The sequence below is a fragment of the Mustela nivalis genome, assembly GCF_964662115.1.
Source record: "Mustela nivalis genome assembly, contig: HAP1_SCAFFOLD_379, whole genome shotgun sequence".
Lineage (NCBI taxonomy): Eukaryota > Metazoa > Chordata > Mammalia > Carnivora > Mustelidae > Mustela > Mustela nivalis.
Window position 1 is genome coordinate 700,905 of NW_028136271.1, and position 15,705 is coordinate 716,609.

General features: G+C 42.4%; 1 protein-coding gene across 17 annotated transcripts in view; it reads right to left on the bottom strand.

The window, feature by feature from the left end:
* Nucleotides 1-15,705, bottom strand: part of LOC309857099 (conserved oligomeric Golgi complex subunit 2-like) — a 141,251-nt gene that overhangs the window by 97,552 nt on the left and 27,994 nt on the right. For 3 of the 17 annotated variants that reach the window (XM_082749973.1, XM_082749974.1, XM_082749975.1), the window contains 2 exons: nt 13,321-13,448; nt 3,283-3,370 (listed from right to left, as the gene is read on the bottom strand). The exons of 3 other annotated variants lie outside the window; for them this stretch is intronic. In XM_082749973.1, coding sequence (XP_082606099.1) covers nt 3,283-3,370; nt 13,321-13,448 — 216 coding nt within the window. Of the gene's footprint in view, nt 1-1,083; nt 1,347-3,282; nt 3,371-12,637; nt 12,766-12,932; nt 13,449-15,097; nt 15,278-15,705 lie in introns of those variants that run through there. 11 more of the 17 variants (XR_014307475.1, XR_014307476.1, XR_014307477.1 and 8 more) reach the window with 7 other exon arrangements.

A 15,705-nucleotide genomic window follows, 5' to 3' on the forward strand; every position in this document is an offset into this window, starting at 1 on the left:
GAATCTGGGGGCATCCAACTAAGCCCATAACAATAGTCAAAACTGGATCCGAAACTGAAATTTAGACACATTTTAAAATGCTAAAAGTGTATATATATATATATATATATATATATATATATATATATATATATATATATAATTTTTGTGGTAGGCCTGAGATGGTTGGTAGGCTGAGATGTATTTGTAACCTTTGAGGGAAACATCCTTTGGAATGATCGAAGAGAGCTTCTATGTAATTCCATACATCCACAATTAAACCCCAGAGCTTTCTAATTTGGAATTTGGCTGTTTTGTGCTTGGTGGCAACCAAAACCAGCCTAGGGATTTTCTTTTGTTTTGACAGAAAAGTAGGAGGCAGAGGACTTGAGCATTTAGACATCTTGCTGCTCTTTGGTTTAATCATACTCTACTGAGTTGCCTGAAACTAATTAAGCTCTTGGCTCTGTAGAGGAGAGATGATGTTCATTACATGTCATTGGCCACATTGTTCCTTTTTTTAATTGTTGTTAATATTTGTGTTATTTTTCAGTATAAGAGACAAGCTTTATCTTAGTTTGGGCTGATGTAACAAGAGCACCATAAACTAGGTGCTTTAAAGACATACTTATTTCTCTCAGTTCTGGAAGCTGGGAAGTCTACGATCAAGACCCTGGAAGATTCCGTGTCTGTTCAAGTGCCCACTTCCTGTGTCACAGATGACCATCTTCTCCCTATAACCTCCAAGGTGCAGGAGGCGAGGGATCTCTGTGGGGTCTCTCTTATGGAGACACTAATCTCGCCCATGAGGACTCCACCCTCATGACCTAAACATCTCCCAAGGACCCCATCTCCTAGTTATGTCCCTTTGGACATTGAGTTTTCAACTTATGAATCCTGGAGGGATACACTGTCTACAGTGAGCTTCGTCAAACATCTTTTATGTTCAAGGCACTGTTTTTTGGCAAAATTAATCATTTCCTACACATCCTTTGAAGCAAGAGTATTTCTGCACTTTTCCTTCCTTTAGAACCTTTCTCTAGAGAGGATCCTAAAAAGTTCAGAAAAGATGCAGAAGAAACTTGCTGGTTAGCTTGTTTTTCACAGTAGAGCAGAATTCATTTTGAAGTAGGTTAATCTTAGAAATCCAGGCAAAGACACTTCGCTTGAAAATCATCTCAAATGATCAGTTTTGTTAGTATGAGTAATAGTAACTATAAGATCAATAGAACAACTTTTTGTTCTACTGTGGGCCTACTGTGTGCTGGGTACCTCGGAGCATCTGAGTCGAACCATCTCGTGATCCTTTCAACAGCCCACTGAGGGTCACACTGTCTTCTCCTCCACGTTATGGATGAGCCTTAAGTCTGGGCCAGAAATGACACAACTTTCCCAAAGCCATATTGCTACTGAGGGGCCAGCTGGGATCTACGCCTACTCTGGTGCCAGAGCCTGTGATTGCAAACGTGGGCTGCACTAGCTGTTCAGAACAAAGGACTGTTCATGGAGGTGACACAGCTAACCCGTGAGACCCACCACCATTTTCCCTAAGGTCATCCCGGTACAGCCTGCAGTGATGGCCCGAGTTAAGCATTCGAACTTGGTGCTGCAGAGGGCGTGTTTTAGGGACAAGATTGGTGTTAAGGGGTTCTAATGAAGCCCAGAGGGAATGGAAGGAAACAGGACTTGGGGAAATATCTGGGTCCCTGGAGCAGTGATCTCCTTTTATTACTGTGCACCTCTCTTTCACAAAAATAAATACGTAAATACATACATACATACATACATACATACAAAAATATTTGCGTACATACCACCAATTTAAGCAAATTTTTGATAAATTATAGACTCTACTACTCTAAATTATTATGCACATTATAAATGACATGCAAAAGTTAAACAGTTAAGTGGATGACATGAAATATGAATAAAACTTATAATATTTTCTTCCAGCCCCTTACTGGACTATTTCTCAAACTCCCTTTGGAGAAGACTTTTTAAAGATTTGTTTATTTATTTATTGAGAGAGAGAGAGAGACAGCACGTGTGTGCACATGTGAGTAGGGGGGTGGGGCAAAGGGAAAAGGAGAGAAGCAGACTCCCCATTGAGCACAGAGGCCTCACTAGGGCTCAATCCCATGACCCTGAGATCATGACTTGAGCCAAAATTTTGAGTCAGACATTTAATCAACTGAGACACCCAGGTGCCCTGGAGAAGACTTTTTAAGAAAGAGATAGGACACTTGGAATTATAGCAATAATTCCTAGAATTAATCTTTAAAAGTAGGAAGATAGAAATGGTTTTTTTTTAATTTTTTAAAAGATTTTCTTTTTTTATTCATAAGAGATGGGAGGCAGAGGCAGAAGCAGGCTTCCCGCAGAGCAGGAAGTCCAGAGTGGGACTTGATCCCAGGACCTGGGATCATGACCCTAGCTGGAGATAGACGCTGGAGATACTGATAAACCAAACTTTAGGGAAAAATACTGAACTTTACTGGGAAGATGAAGCAGAACAACAGCATATGGCAGCAACATGAGTTTTAGATAGCTGTTGGTCACCCAGAAGGCTTAAGGTGGAGAGAAAAACAAAAGGCTGTAGTGACCCAAAATTGTCCGAGTTGTGTAATTTGACCCAGGAACTTCCGGGTGACATATAGATTTGTTTATTTATTTCGCGGACAGCGCCATGTGGGGAAAGAGCGAGGGGGAATGAGAATTCCATACAAACGTGTGAGTGGCTCTTCTCCCATCTCCAGGGGGGGAAGGAAGAGATTGGGTTTACTCCAGTAAGCATGGTGATGAGTTGGTGAGGTAGGTTGACTAGATGTCTGGACACCTGAAAAAGCCAGCTAAGGCTGGCTTCCTGGCCATCTTGTCAGTGTCTTATTGAAAGCTTTTCATGTGCAAGACTTTCTTTTAACAGGTTGCCAGGTAAATCAGACTACCAGCCGACATGTGTCATTGCTCAGGTGGTCCATGACACAATGTCCTGCAACTAAGGGGATGCACTTAGCATTACAGACATTGTTCTGTCTTTGTTATTTTGAAATTTAGAAAATATCTTATTAATTTGTTCACTCCAAAGAGGCAATTTATTGCTTACTATGACAGTCTTTTGGTAGAGGACACAAAACTGCTTTCTTTGTTATGAAAATCAATGTGTTACACCAATTTTCTGAAAGATGGAAGTAAAGTGCCTCCTTCCAGCTGGGTCAGGACATAAGTGTACCCTATGTATTAGTTTTTCAATAGAGTCCATTTACAGAATGTACATGTCTCTCAATACAGAAGACATTTGCTCACATTTATGTGTAGAACATTCCCGAACCTGGTCCAGGTTGTGGATGAAACCGTCACTCTGACTGGCAAGGCATAACGAAGAAGAGTTTTCCTGTAAACAATATGTGGTCATGGAAGGAATCAGCACTGCAATTCGTGGCTGATTCCAAAAGCTCTAAGAGGTGGTAGATGCACAGGCAAAGTGGTGACTTTTGCAGAGGAAGCAGGCTGGGGAGAGATAGCAAAACAGAAGTTTGAGAGGGCCCTAAAATCTCCTCCTGTGGGATTATTGGCCATTGAGCTTGAGAAAGGCTATGGGGAAAACTTGAAAGAGCATCAGATCAAACCCTTGGCCACTGGAGATTGAAACTGACATGAGCAGCACTATCTCTATTCTTGACCCAAGGCCACAGGATGACAAGCTTTGCTTTTTCAATGTGGTCTCATGTCTCTATACTGCCCTATAAAGAAATTAATACAAATAAATTCTGAGAGTGTAAAGTGTAAGCAGAGCTCCCCTTGGCCATTTCCTAAGTTTTGTCCACTCCGAAGTTAGTATCACTTTGGTGAGTGCATTGCAGGAAATGGCCTTAATGATCAATGGCAGACCTCCACTCCAGAGTGACATAAAAAGCAATCTGCACCTCCTTCCTGATTTGTCTGTAATGAACCTTGCTTTCCTCAGGTCCCAGCATTCGAGGCAGATAAATATGTTCCCTTTCGTTGGCTCTTACTCATACTTCAGCAAGATTTCCCATGTGCTTTCCTTGGCTGGCTGGGAAACTGGACCACAATTTATGGGATCTTAGGGGACAGGCGCGTAGAATTCCAGTGGGATCCCGGAACAGAACCTAATTGGAGATTAGAGATGGTCTAATGTAAGTTCACACTGTCTATTGAAAATGTATAGACTCATTATGGTCAAGAAGGCTGGAAGATAAGTAGATTTTGGGAAAGATGCAGGTAAATTCAGGGAGGTGGCAAATTACCCCAGGGAAAGTAGAATGGCTAAAGAGTATGGCCCAAACTTTTTAAAAAGATTTTATTCACTTATTTGACACACAGAGAGCCAGAAAGCACAAGTGGGGGGAATGGCAGAGGGAGAAGGAGAAGCAGGCTCCCCGCTGAGCAGGGAGGCAAATGTGTGGGACTCAATCCCAGGACCCTAGGATCATGACCTGAGCTGAAGGCAGACACTTAACCGACTGAGCCACCCAGGCACCCCCTGGCTCCAACTTCCAAAGATGGTGTATGAGCTACCTTTGGTGGGAAGGAATGAAGATCAGCAACTGTCCTTGATTCTGCTTCTCAGGAAGGCATTGTGATGTGATGCCCAGGACTTTGGAGACAGACACACGCTTGGTGCCCTCTGGCTCTGCCGCAAAAGCAACACCTTCCAGAGGGCAGCTGCAGGCACCCGGTGGCGTCACACAGGTCAGACCCGGGAGGCACTCAGCCACGTACCCATTCCACCATCCTGCTGGGTTTGGAAGAGCGCTATCAAAGTCCCTGCTGCCGAAGGACCATCCAGAGTGACATGTCCCATGGGGCACGCCGGCATTCCTTTACCCCTTCAGGTTATTGGCAGCAAGGCTGGAAATTTTTTAAATTGCCTGGGAAAATGATAGCAAACGGCTCCAAAAAGGAGTTTCAAAATGCAGACTTCATACTATGTTTTGAGTACATTTCATTCATTTGGCAGGTACTGACAGGGTGCTTAAGTGCCAGGTGCTGCTGCATTAGAAACGGACTTGAGAAGTTAACAGGAGGGGGCTCCAGCCCTCAACCAGCACAAAGTCGATCAATGGATGCATGTGACAGACAGAGCACTGTGACGGGGAGTACTAGGTGCTCTCATAAGAAGGGTGTGCTAGGAGCTAAGGGAACACTCGGGGGGAGCCAGCACCAACACTCGGGGAGAGCTGTGGGAAATATGATGGATGCAGATGGCTCCAGGGGAAACCAGAGAACTGCTCAGATCCCTGCTTCTTAACAGCTCCAAGTGCCCGCTGCTTCAGAGTGGGGGCTGGGCGAGCAGGGAGCTGAGGTGGGCGCAGGGATGCCTGATTTCCGACCTGCAGCCCCTGCACTGTTTCACCTGTCCCTTTAGGAGTACAATGACATAGGATTTCACCAACGGAGGATCTACCCCTGCATCCTGGTACTGGAAAAGCACGTGAGGGCTGCGGAGCTGAAAGCAAGAGTTTGTAGTTCCAGTAATGTGTGCAGGGTTTTAAAAAACTATATACGGGAAAATATCCGGTCTTATTTGCATGTGTTTGTATCATGCACAATTTTTAACTGCAATCCTCCTTTTACCTTCTTCCCTGTTGTTAAGACTCTCCTCTCCTCACCGCTGCCTTTGTCCCTATAATACCTGTTGACAGCCTGGTGCTCATCCATGAGCTCATTCGCCTCTATCCACGCACGCATGGGGCTCTGTCACTGTTTAACAAATATGGGCTTATTTTATCTACCTCTTGATCTAGTGCTTCCCAGTTAATAATCCCTCCTGCATAACGTCCTTCTGTTTTTACCTTCATTTTTATAAAGAATGGCTGCTCACCTTTTATCAGGTGCCTTTATTTTTTTATCAAATGCATTTATTGCTATGGTCTTAAGAGTTTTTTCACAGTTAATTTAGTGATGAGGTAAATCTTATTGATTTTCTGGTCTTGAGCTCCCTTTATTTTCCTGGAATGAATCCAAGTTGGTCTCAGGATATAGTCCTTTGATAGATGCCTGACTTCTGTTATTTGCTAACATTAGTTCAGTTTCTGTTAACTAATCTGTCCTAAGCCGGATTTGTTAATAGCTTCCCCGTTCCTCCCTCTCAGGTTTGGGTATTAAAATTGTACTCAGCTTCATCAAGTGAATTGACTTATTATTGTTTAATTGCCTGTTGCCATTTAACAGTAGAATGACAGTTATCCAGCTGCAAACCTGTCTGATCTTGGAACTCATCTTCTGAATTTTCCATTCTTTTTTTTTTTTAAAGATTTATTTATTTATTTGACAGAGAGAGATTACAAGTAGGCAGAGAGGCAGGCAGAGAGAGAGAGGAGGAAGCAGGCTCCCTGCTGAGCAGAGAGCCCGATGCGGGACTCGATCCCAGGACCCTGAGATCATGACCTGAGCCGAAGGCAGCGGCTTATCCCACTGAGCCACCCAGGCGCCCCTGAATTTTCCATTCTTGAATCATTTGGATGATTTTGTTTTCCTAGGAAATCATCGTTTCTTCTAGGTTATCAAATTGATTAGTATAAAGTGCCTTGCAGTTTAGTGATTCTTTTATATTATGCATTTGCTTTTATATCTCTGTTCCCAACCCTTATCTGTTTTGCAACTCTCTCTCTCTCTCTGTCCCCTCCTCCCTGAAACCCCCCTTTCCCCATCCCCCTTCCCTCTCTCCCCACCTCCTTCCACACCCCATCTTCCCCCTCTCTTATCCTTAATAGGGCATGTGAAGTTTTTTTTATTATTATTTCATTAGTCTTTCATAAAAACAACTTTGAGTTTATTTGCCCCTCATATTTTTTATTAGTTTAAAAATTTATCTTTATTATAACTACTTCCTTTCTTTTGATTGAGCTGCCCTTTTCTGATGGGTTTAACTGAGTAGTTTCTTTTATTCAAGAAAATGTTTGAAATTGAAGATATTTGACACTAAAGTCTCCTTAGAGTATAACTTCTCTTGTCTTCTGTAAGTTTTGGTATGAAATAGTCTCCTTTTCATTGATTTCAAGATTTTCTTCAGTTGTCTTATGATTTCTTCTTTGACTGAAGACTGTATTTCTTTTTTTTTTTTAAAGATTTTATTTATTTATTTGACAGAGAGAGATCACAGTAGGTAGAGAGGCAGGCAGAGAGAGGGGAAGGGAAGGAAGCAGGCCCCTGCTGAGCAGAGAGCCCGATGCGGGACTCGATCCCAGGACCCTGAGATCATGACCTGAGCCGAAGGCAGCGGCTTAACCCACTGAGCCACCCAGGCGCCCCAAGACTGTATTTCTTAACTTGTGTGTAGTTTCAATTTTTTGTTACCAGGTTATCTAATTCTGATTATACTGGATTGTGATCAAAGAACTGTTCTTTAAATCTTTAATTTGGAAGGCTTGTAAAGGTTTCCTTTGTTGCCTAGTATGCAATTAATCTTTACAAATATGGCTTTCTTTATGTGTAAGAAAGAAATGTTTTCCGAGGGAAATAAGGATGTCTATTTTCTTTTTTTTTTTTAAAGATTTTATTTATTTATTTGACAGACAGAGATCACAAGTAGGCAGAGAGGCAGGCAGAGAGTGAGAGAGAGGAGGAAGCAGGCTCCCCGCGGAGCAGAGAGCCTGATGTGGGGCTCGATCCTAGGACCCTGGGATCATGACCTGAGCCGAAGGCAGAGGCTTTAACCCACTGAGCCACCCAGGCGCCCCAGGATGTCTATTTTCTGTGTGTCCTTGTTTTTCCCTCCTTCTAGTAGATACTCCCATTTGAAAAGATAAAATTTTACCTTGTTATTGCATTTTTAGAGTCTTTAGGTATTATGTTGTTAGATGTATACCTGCTATACCTTTTACATCTTCTTTCCAAACTGTACCTTTAAAAATGTCCCTCTTCATCTTAGTACCTATAGCTTTAGACCCAACTTGTCTGCGATGAATTTTGCCATTCCGGCTTTCTCTTTTGCATGTTATCTCCTCACCTGATACATTCTCAATCCCTTTTGCATTTTAAGTATGTTTCTTGAACAGCGTGGATCTGTAACCCCCTGATAGGTGCTTTAATAGAAAAAGTCAGTCTGTACACATTTAAATTAATGATAAACAGTCATGATTTTATTCCTTCCATCTTATTTTGTTTTTATTTTCCCCATTTTTGATGTTTTTAATCAAGTTCATTCTTTTTCTACTTGATAAATATAGAAGTTCTTTGCATTTTTCGATGACAGCTTAATTGAGATATAATTCACAGGCCATACCACTCACCATCTAATGTGGACAATTTAATGGCTTTCACTATATTTAACTATACTATACTAAACTACCTACACATTTTCATCATCCTCAAAAGAAAACTTTAGCCATCACCACCAGTCTTAGGCAACCGCTAATCTACTTTCAGTCTCTGTAGATTTAGCTATTCTGGAAATTCCATATAAATCAAATTATGCAATATGTGGTCTTCTGTAACTGACTTCTCTCAATCAGCAGAATGTTTTCAAGGCTCCTCTGTGTCGTGGCACATATCAAAATTCTATTCCTTTTCAAGGCTGAATAATATTCCACTGGCTGGATGGATCACATTTTAGTTATCTCTTCATCAGTTGATGAACATCTGGGTTGTTCTCACCTTTTGGCTATTACGAATAAACCCTAAACCTTCATGCACAAGTTTTTGTGTGGGCATAGTTTTTTTTCTTGGCTCTATACACAGGAGTGATATTGGTGTGTCATATGGCAACTCTGTGTTCTGCATTTTGAGGAGCTACTAAACCATTTCTAATGTGGCTGCGCCATTTTCCAAGCCCACCAGCAATTTACAGGTTCCAGCTCTTCACATCCTTCCAACACCTGCTTTTGGGTTTTTTGATAGTAGCCATCCACGAGGGTGGGAGGTGGTATCTCACCATGGTTTTGATTTGAATTTCCCGAATGATTAGTGATGTTGAGCATATTTTCACGTGCTTATTGTCCCATATATTTTATATATACCTTATATGTATCTTTAATAATATATATTTCATATTTTATTTATATTTAAATACATATTTAAGAATGTAAATATATTTACATAAATATGTTTATATAAATATATGATAATGTAAAATATATTTATATACACATTTATATATTAATGTATACATTTGAATATTGGAGAAATGTATATTCAAGTTCTTTGCTCATTTTTTAAAAAAGATTTTATTTATTTATTTGAGAGATATTTATTGAGAGAGATCACAAGCAGGCAGAGAGGCAGGCAGAGAGAAAGAAGCAGGCTCCCTGCTGAGCAGAGAGTCTGATACGGGGCTCGATCCCAGGACTCCGAGTGCATGACCTGAGCCGAAGGCAGCAGCTTAACCCGCTGAGCCACCCAGGCACCCCTCTTTGCTCCTTTCTTAACTTGGTTGTCTTTTTATTTGAGTTGTAAGAATTCTTCACACAGTCTGAAGGCATGTTCCTTATATATGACCTGCAAATATTTTCTCCCATTTAGTGGCTTGTCTTTTGACTTTGTCAATGGGGTCCTTGGAAGCACAAAACTGGGATATTTTGGTTGAGTCCCATTTATTTGTTTATTATTTTTTTTAAGTTGCTTGACTTTGGTGTTTGGCTGAGGAGCCGTTGTTAGATTCAAGACCACTAACATTTACCTTTGTGTTTTCTTCTGAAAACTTTATCATTTTACTTTATTTTTATTTTTTAAAAGATTTTATTTATTTGAGAAAGAGACAATGAGAGAGCGCATGAGCGAGGAGAAGGTCAGAGGGAGAAGCAGACTCCCTGTGGAGCTTGGAGCCTGATGCAGGACTCGATCCGGGAACTCCGGGATCATGACCTGAGCAGAAGGCAGCCGTCCAACCAACTGAGCTACCCAGGCATCCCGAACTTTATCATTTTAATGCTTACATTTATGTCTTTGATGCATTTTGGGTTATTTTCTCTGTATGGAGTGAGGCAGGACTCCTGTTTCATTATTTGCATGTGGCTGCTTGGGAGTAAAATACTGTTCTTACCCCCATTGAATTGTTTGGCACCCTTGTCAAACATTAGTTGACTGTAATTTATTTTCCTTTTTTTTTCCCCCATTGAGGCATTTCACGTGCCATGTATATTATATTTCTAGGAAAAAGGAATCCCAGGATTTTATGAAGAATAATTTTTCCATGCAGTGAAACCAAACTGAGGGGATGGAAATATTCTGCCACTTTTCTAGATCTTTCAGTTATACAAGTCAAGGGCTGGTCATGCCACACTTGTTTAACTTGCCCGTGAGGTTCACAGCAGTTTTCCCAGCACTGTGGTCATCAATAATTTCAAATTTGCCAATGTACTCATGCTTCGTCATCACAGTGAGGAAATGGGACGATGACTTTGGTGCAGGGCCTCCTAAGAACCTGGCCTTCGCCTCCCCTTTCAGCAGTGTTAATGTTTTTGAGGGCCTTCATATTTTATTAAAAATTTTAGGTGTCCGAATTCAAAAGGTTAACAATATAGTACAATAATAATAATAATAATAATAATATTATCTAATAATAATATAATAATAATTTCTCCTGCATAGTCACTGCTGCACACTAGTAAAATGAGATGTTTCTTTTCTTTCCTTTTTAAAGATTTTATTTATTTTATTTATTTGACAGACAGAGATCACAAGTAGGCAGAGAGGCAGGCAGAGAGCAGGAGGGAAGTGGGCTCCCCGCTGAGCAAAGAGCCCGACGTGGGGCTCGATCCCAGCCAAAGGCAGAAGCTTAACCCACCCAGGCGCCCCGAGATGTTTATTTTCATTTGGGATTATGGAGGGGCAAGGTGTTTTTGGCTCTCCTGCTGAAGGAGGGACTCAGTCAGTATTGTCTCCACCTTTTTCCCTAATAGTAGCTCTGGAAGATGAAGATGTCCCTCCATCTCCGAGACATGAGGGTTTGACCAGGACATGGGATGGTATAAACTCATTGACATACTCTCATGAACTAAGCCCTGGTTTATTGGTCACAGTCGTTCTCCAACTATTTTCAGGAATAAACTTCAGGTGTTGCCCTTACTCTAATTTTTCTTTCTGAGACTTCTGACTGCAATCCCTACTTCCTGCAGTCACTTGAGGAGAAACGAGGCATGTGGCAACGCAACAGTGTGTTTTTCTTTCAAGATGACAGAATCACTCTTGATTTCTGTACACATCTCGGATTTTCATATACGAACATGGATTTTGGTGTCTACCCTGAGAAGGTGATACGTACGGTGTGAGGCACACTTGTATTCTCATGACACGTCACCTGGGTTACACAAAACTTTCTGGGCCCGGCAGAAAGGCAGAAACCCGGGTGAATTCCTCATTGTTCCAGCAGGCTGTCAGTCCTCAAAGGCCTTCTGGATGTGTTTGTGCATCGCAGTGTTTGCTGTGTAAGATACAGAAAGAGCACAGTAGTTCAAGGGGAAAATATTTAGGAACACATTTTCCAGGAGGAACCAGGATTCAGTTTGGGTGACTCTTGACCATTTTTCATCTTCTGATGACTGAAAGTGGTAGTTAGTCTACAGTCATGGTTTTAACATGCATTTCGAATGTAATGTTACTTTCCATCAACATAAAACTATAAGAACTGTCTTCCTTAAGGGCATTCGTGTAAGGCCGGTTATTTTCCAGCTTGATTAATGGAAACAAAATTTTTCTGTAATGCTTTCTTCCTACTCTGTATTAGTTTTCAGGACTGGATTGAAAGTGATTTATTGTGGATAGGGTTATACCTGGTCGTGGAATTTTTTTTTGTTCCTGGGTTTTTAAAGGTGGCAGAGTTGACTTTCTGATTTTAATTCATCTTCACTAGATGAAGAATTTACAAATAGGACTTTTTCTTGAAATAACCATAGCCTGGGGGCGCTTGGGTGGCTCAGTTCATGATCTCAGGGTCCTGGGATCGAGTCCCACATTGGGCTCCCTGCTCAGTGGGGAGCCTGCTTCACTCTTTGCCTCCCCCTCTGCTTATGCTTTCTCTAATAAGTAAATAAATAAATAACCTAAAAAAAAAAGAAGTTGTATTTGACTGGAGCTTCATGTGGAGTGACAGATCAACAGAAAGCAATGAAGGAAAACACAGAGGTGCACAGTATAGACAGATGTTCCTCAGCTTATGACGGCCTCGTCTTCTAATAAACCCATTGTTCAGCTGGAAATCTCTTTAGTTGAAAATGCATGGAAAACACCTAAGCGACTGAACATCAGAGCTTAGCCCCGCCTAACTTAAATGTGTTGAGAAACTTACAGTATTGCACAATTGGGCAAAATCCTCTAACACAAAGCCTATTTCACAATAAAATGTCTGGTATGTCTTGTAACTTACTGAACAGTGCACTGAAAGCCAGAACAGGACGGTTCAAGTGTGTTGGTTGCTGACCCTCGTGATCACGTGGTTTGCCTGGGGGCTGTGCTCGCTGCCCCTGCCAAGCATTAAAAAAGAGGACCCTACTGTAGATCGCCAGCCTGGGAAAAGATCCAAACTAAATGCATATCACTTCTGCACTATTATAAAAAGTCAAAAAACCATAAACTGAACCAAGGTGAAGTCAGGGATCTTCTGTACCAGGTGTGTTAGGTAAGGTCAAGCGCTCCTGTCTGGCCAGGAACCATAGTAGTATGGGGTAAAGTTCCACAGTAGAAAGTTCTACAGCGGAGAACCAGTAGGACTCAAGCACCAAGGGTCACAGGTTGCGCAGGAAGACTGGATGCTCCTCTGTGGGCGATGAGAAGCCACGAGTGACTCAGGAAGGCTGCAGAGCTCTGGGCAGGTGGGACAGCTGAGGGCTGCAATGAAGAGGGACAGGTGGAGCTGGGAGACCAGGTGGGGAGAGCCTGCTACCCTCGAACAAAAGGCGACAAAGGTCTGGACTGGGATGACGGAGATGGTGGAAGGTAATGGGATATTCATGAAGCAGAACTGGAAAGCCATGGAAATGAAATAATAGAGGGAGGGAAAACCGAACATGACTTTAATTGCCATCAGTATAAAACGTGTTGAATTAAAATGAATTGGTATTTCTAGACCAATGATGACATCACAATAATGGAAGGAAACCAATTCTGATTTTGAACCTGGTTAAGGAGAAAGTATAGACAAGAGAAAAGCAGAGGCTCTGGAGTCACACAAATGTCACAGTTGAGATTCGTCCCCACTCTTCATTCCCTTCCCTGTAAACCCAGGCAAGCGACACCTGCCTCACAGCACTGGTAACAAATAGGGAAGAGCACACATTCCCACGTTCCCGGGTCCAACAGGACAGCCAGGGATCAGCGGCACATGAGGAGGTGACAGGTGGTCACTAAACTGAGCTCAGGTGCATACACAGCAGTTTACGTCACCTTGAGATGGCTCCTCCTGTGACCTCTCGAAGAAGGCGGCAGTGGTGAGGAACGAACTCCAGGAGCTTATTAGCATACATGATCTTCAGGCCGTCCGGATGAGACTCAACGATCTGCTCTACAATCACCTAGCAGAAGGAAGAGCGTTTTATTTTTATTTATTTGTTTGTTTGTTTGTGTTTTTGTTTGTTTTTAAAGCACCTAAAAGAGAAGTATGAACTATACACTACAGAGAAAAGAATCGAGTAAACCTTACAAATGCACTTCGTCCTTCCTCCTCCCCACTCAGTATGCTTTCTAAACAGGAGGTAAGTAACAACGGCATGAAAATCTAGGTCCGGGATTTGGGAATACTGCTCCAACCCTGGGGGACACAGAGGCTGAGGGACAGAGACTGGCCTGAAGCTAAAACATCACACACACTCATCTGCTTCCCTTCTGAGCTTAAAAGCGAAATACTGTATCTGCAGACAACAGCTCTGTACCATCTTCACCCTGGCCTTATCCTCTACCGTCTCCAGAACAGGGAAAGGGCTGAGATGGAAAGTGATGGAAGAAAACACATCTTATTTTGCTTTAGTATTTTATTTTTTTTTTGGTGAGGCTGAGTTGCAGGAGGTGAATGACAATCATACAAACTTAAAATACAAACCTGGCCACAGTTCACTTAACGACACGGAAACGTAAAGTACTTCCCTAATTTAGCATATTAGATTCAGTTCAATGAAAAGGGCATAAATTAAACAACTAAAATATTTTCATTTAGTGACAAAGAATAATGTGATCTTTTTCACCCCCACAGAGAGAGCTATGAACTATAATAGGATACATACAAAGAACTGACAGATCATTTACTTTTAGTAGTCTTAATGAAGCTGAGAAGATTACTGAAAATAATCCTTCAATTTCACTTCTATCACTGGGATACTGTCTCGTTTTAAAACTCGAAGCCTTTCATCCTGAAGTCATGGTGGGTAGCTTTATACTTACTGGACAGAAAGAGCACTCGCACTGGCAGGTGACTGGAAGAAAGCCCTCAAACGCTGAGACTGGCTTCATGACTTCTGTCAGCCTGAACTAGATGAAACCAACGCTCTCTAAGTTGGAAGCTGCTGATTGCTGGCGGTCTCACATGGTGCAGCCCATACTCCGGCCGCTCAGAGGCAGGATAAACTGACTCCCTGTATTTAACTGTATCCTTATAGGTCAAGAACACTGGGTAACCAAGTTCCGGACTTAAGGTACTACCCTGTTAACTCGCCCTTCAAAGCCCTTTATCTTTGAATATTCCCTCCCTCCCACCTTCCTAGCCTGGCAAAGTCCCCCATGGTCTTCAAGACTTAAGCCACATCAATTCTGCGAAGACGCCTCCCCTCACAGACTTTCCCTGTGCACAGAGCAGTCTTCCAGCTCCTCCAGTGGGCACGGGCGCCTTGGTGGGGTCAAGCTTTTCGGCAACTTCATTAATGTATAACTTATGGAAATGGAAATTGACCTGAAAATGTTCTGATCCGTACCTTCTTCCTAGGCAAGTCCCTCACCCCTACTAAATTAAGATGATCCCTGAGTTATGGCATCACTGGAAGAGACAAGAGCGCATGCCTGATTCCTGCCATGCTGATGGGCTCCAAGCGGGACCAACCTTTTCTTACATCCAGAAGAGCAGGAACTAAGAGCATCTTCAAGGAAGAGCCCTGAGCTCTCTCGCACCCAGTCAAGAAATGAAGCCAGATTAGATGCTCTGTGTTTGTGGAATGAGGTGCATGGGGGCACAAACCTCATCCATGTACGGTTTCACCAGTACTTGACCAACTAACGCCTCTGCATCCCGTGTCTTGTCAAATGTAGCTTAAGTCCGGAGGCAGTGCCGTATGATGTCCACATTGGAAGTCTGAAGCCCTTCTAGCAACAGGCCTCCCAGGGACTGCTGCAGCATGGCCGTAATGTGGGCTATACGCTGCAAGAACAGAGAGACCAGAAAGGAAGGTCCAGGCACAACAGTTTTTAAAAGCTCAAATATGTGTATAATTTATATACATATGTGTTATATATATAAATCGAGCCTCTAATTCTACCAGAATATATGTAAGATTAAAATCCCAACATTTCCTAGAGAATAACAATGAATCTCTTCTCCCCATGATTGCTTGCTTTCTTTCTTTCTTTTTTAAAGGTTTTTATTTATTTATTTGTCGAGAGAGAGCACAAGCACATAAGGAGGCATAGGCAGAAAGAGAAGCAGGCTTCCTGCCAAGCAAGGAGCCCAAGGTGGGACTCGATCCCAGGACCCTGGGATCATGACCTAAGCCAGAGGCAGTGGCTTAACTGACCGAGCCACTGAGGCGTCCCCTCCGTATGATTTCTTTGAAAGTAAGTCGGCTTCAT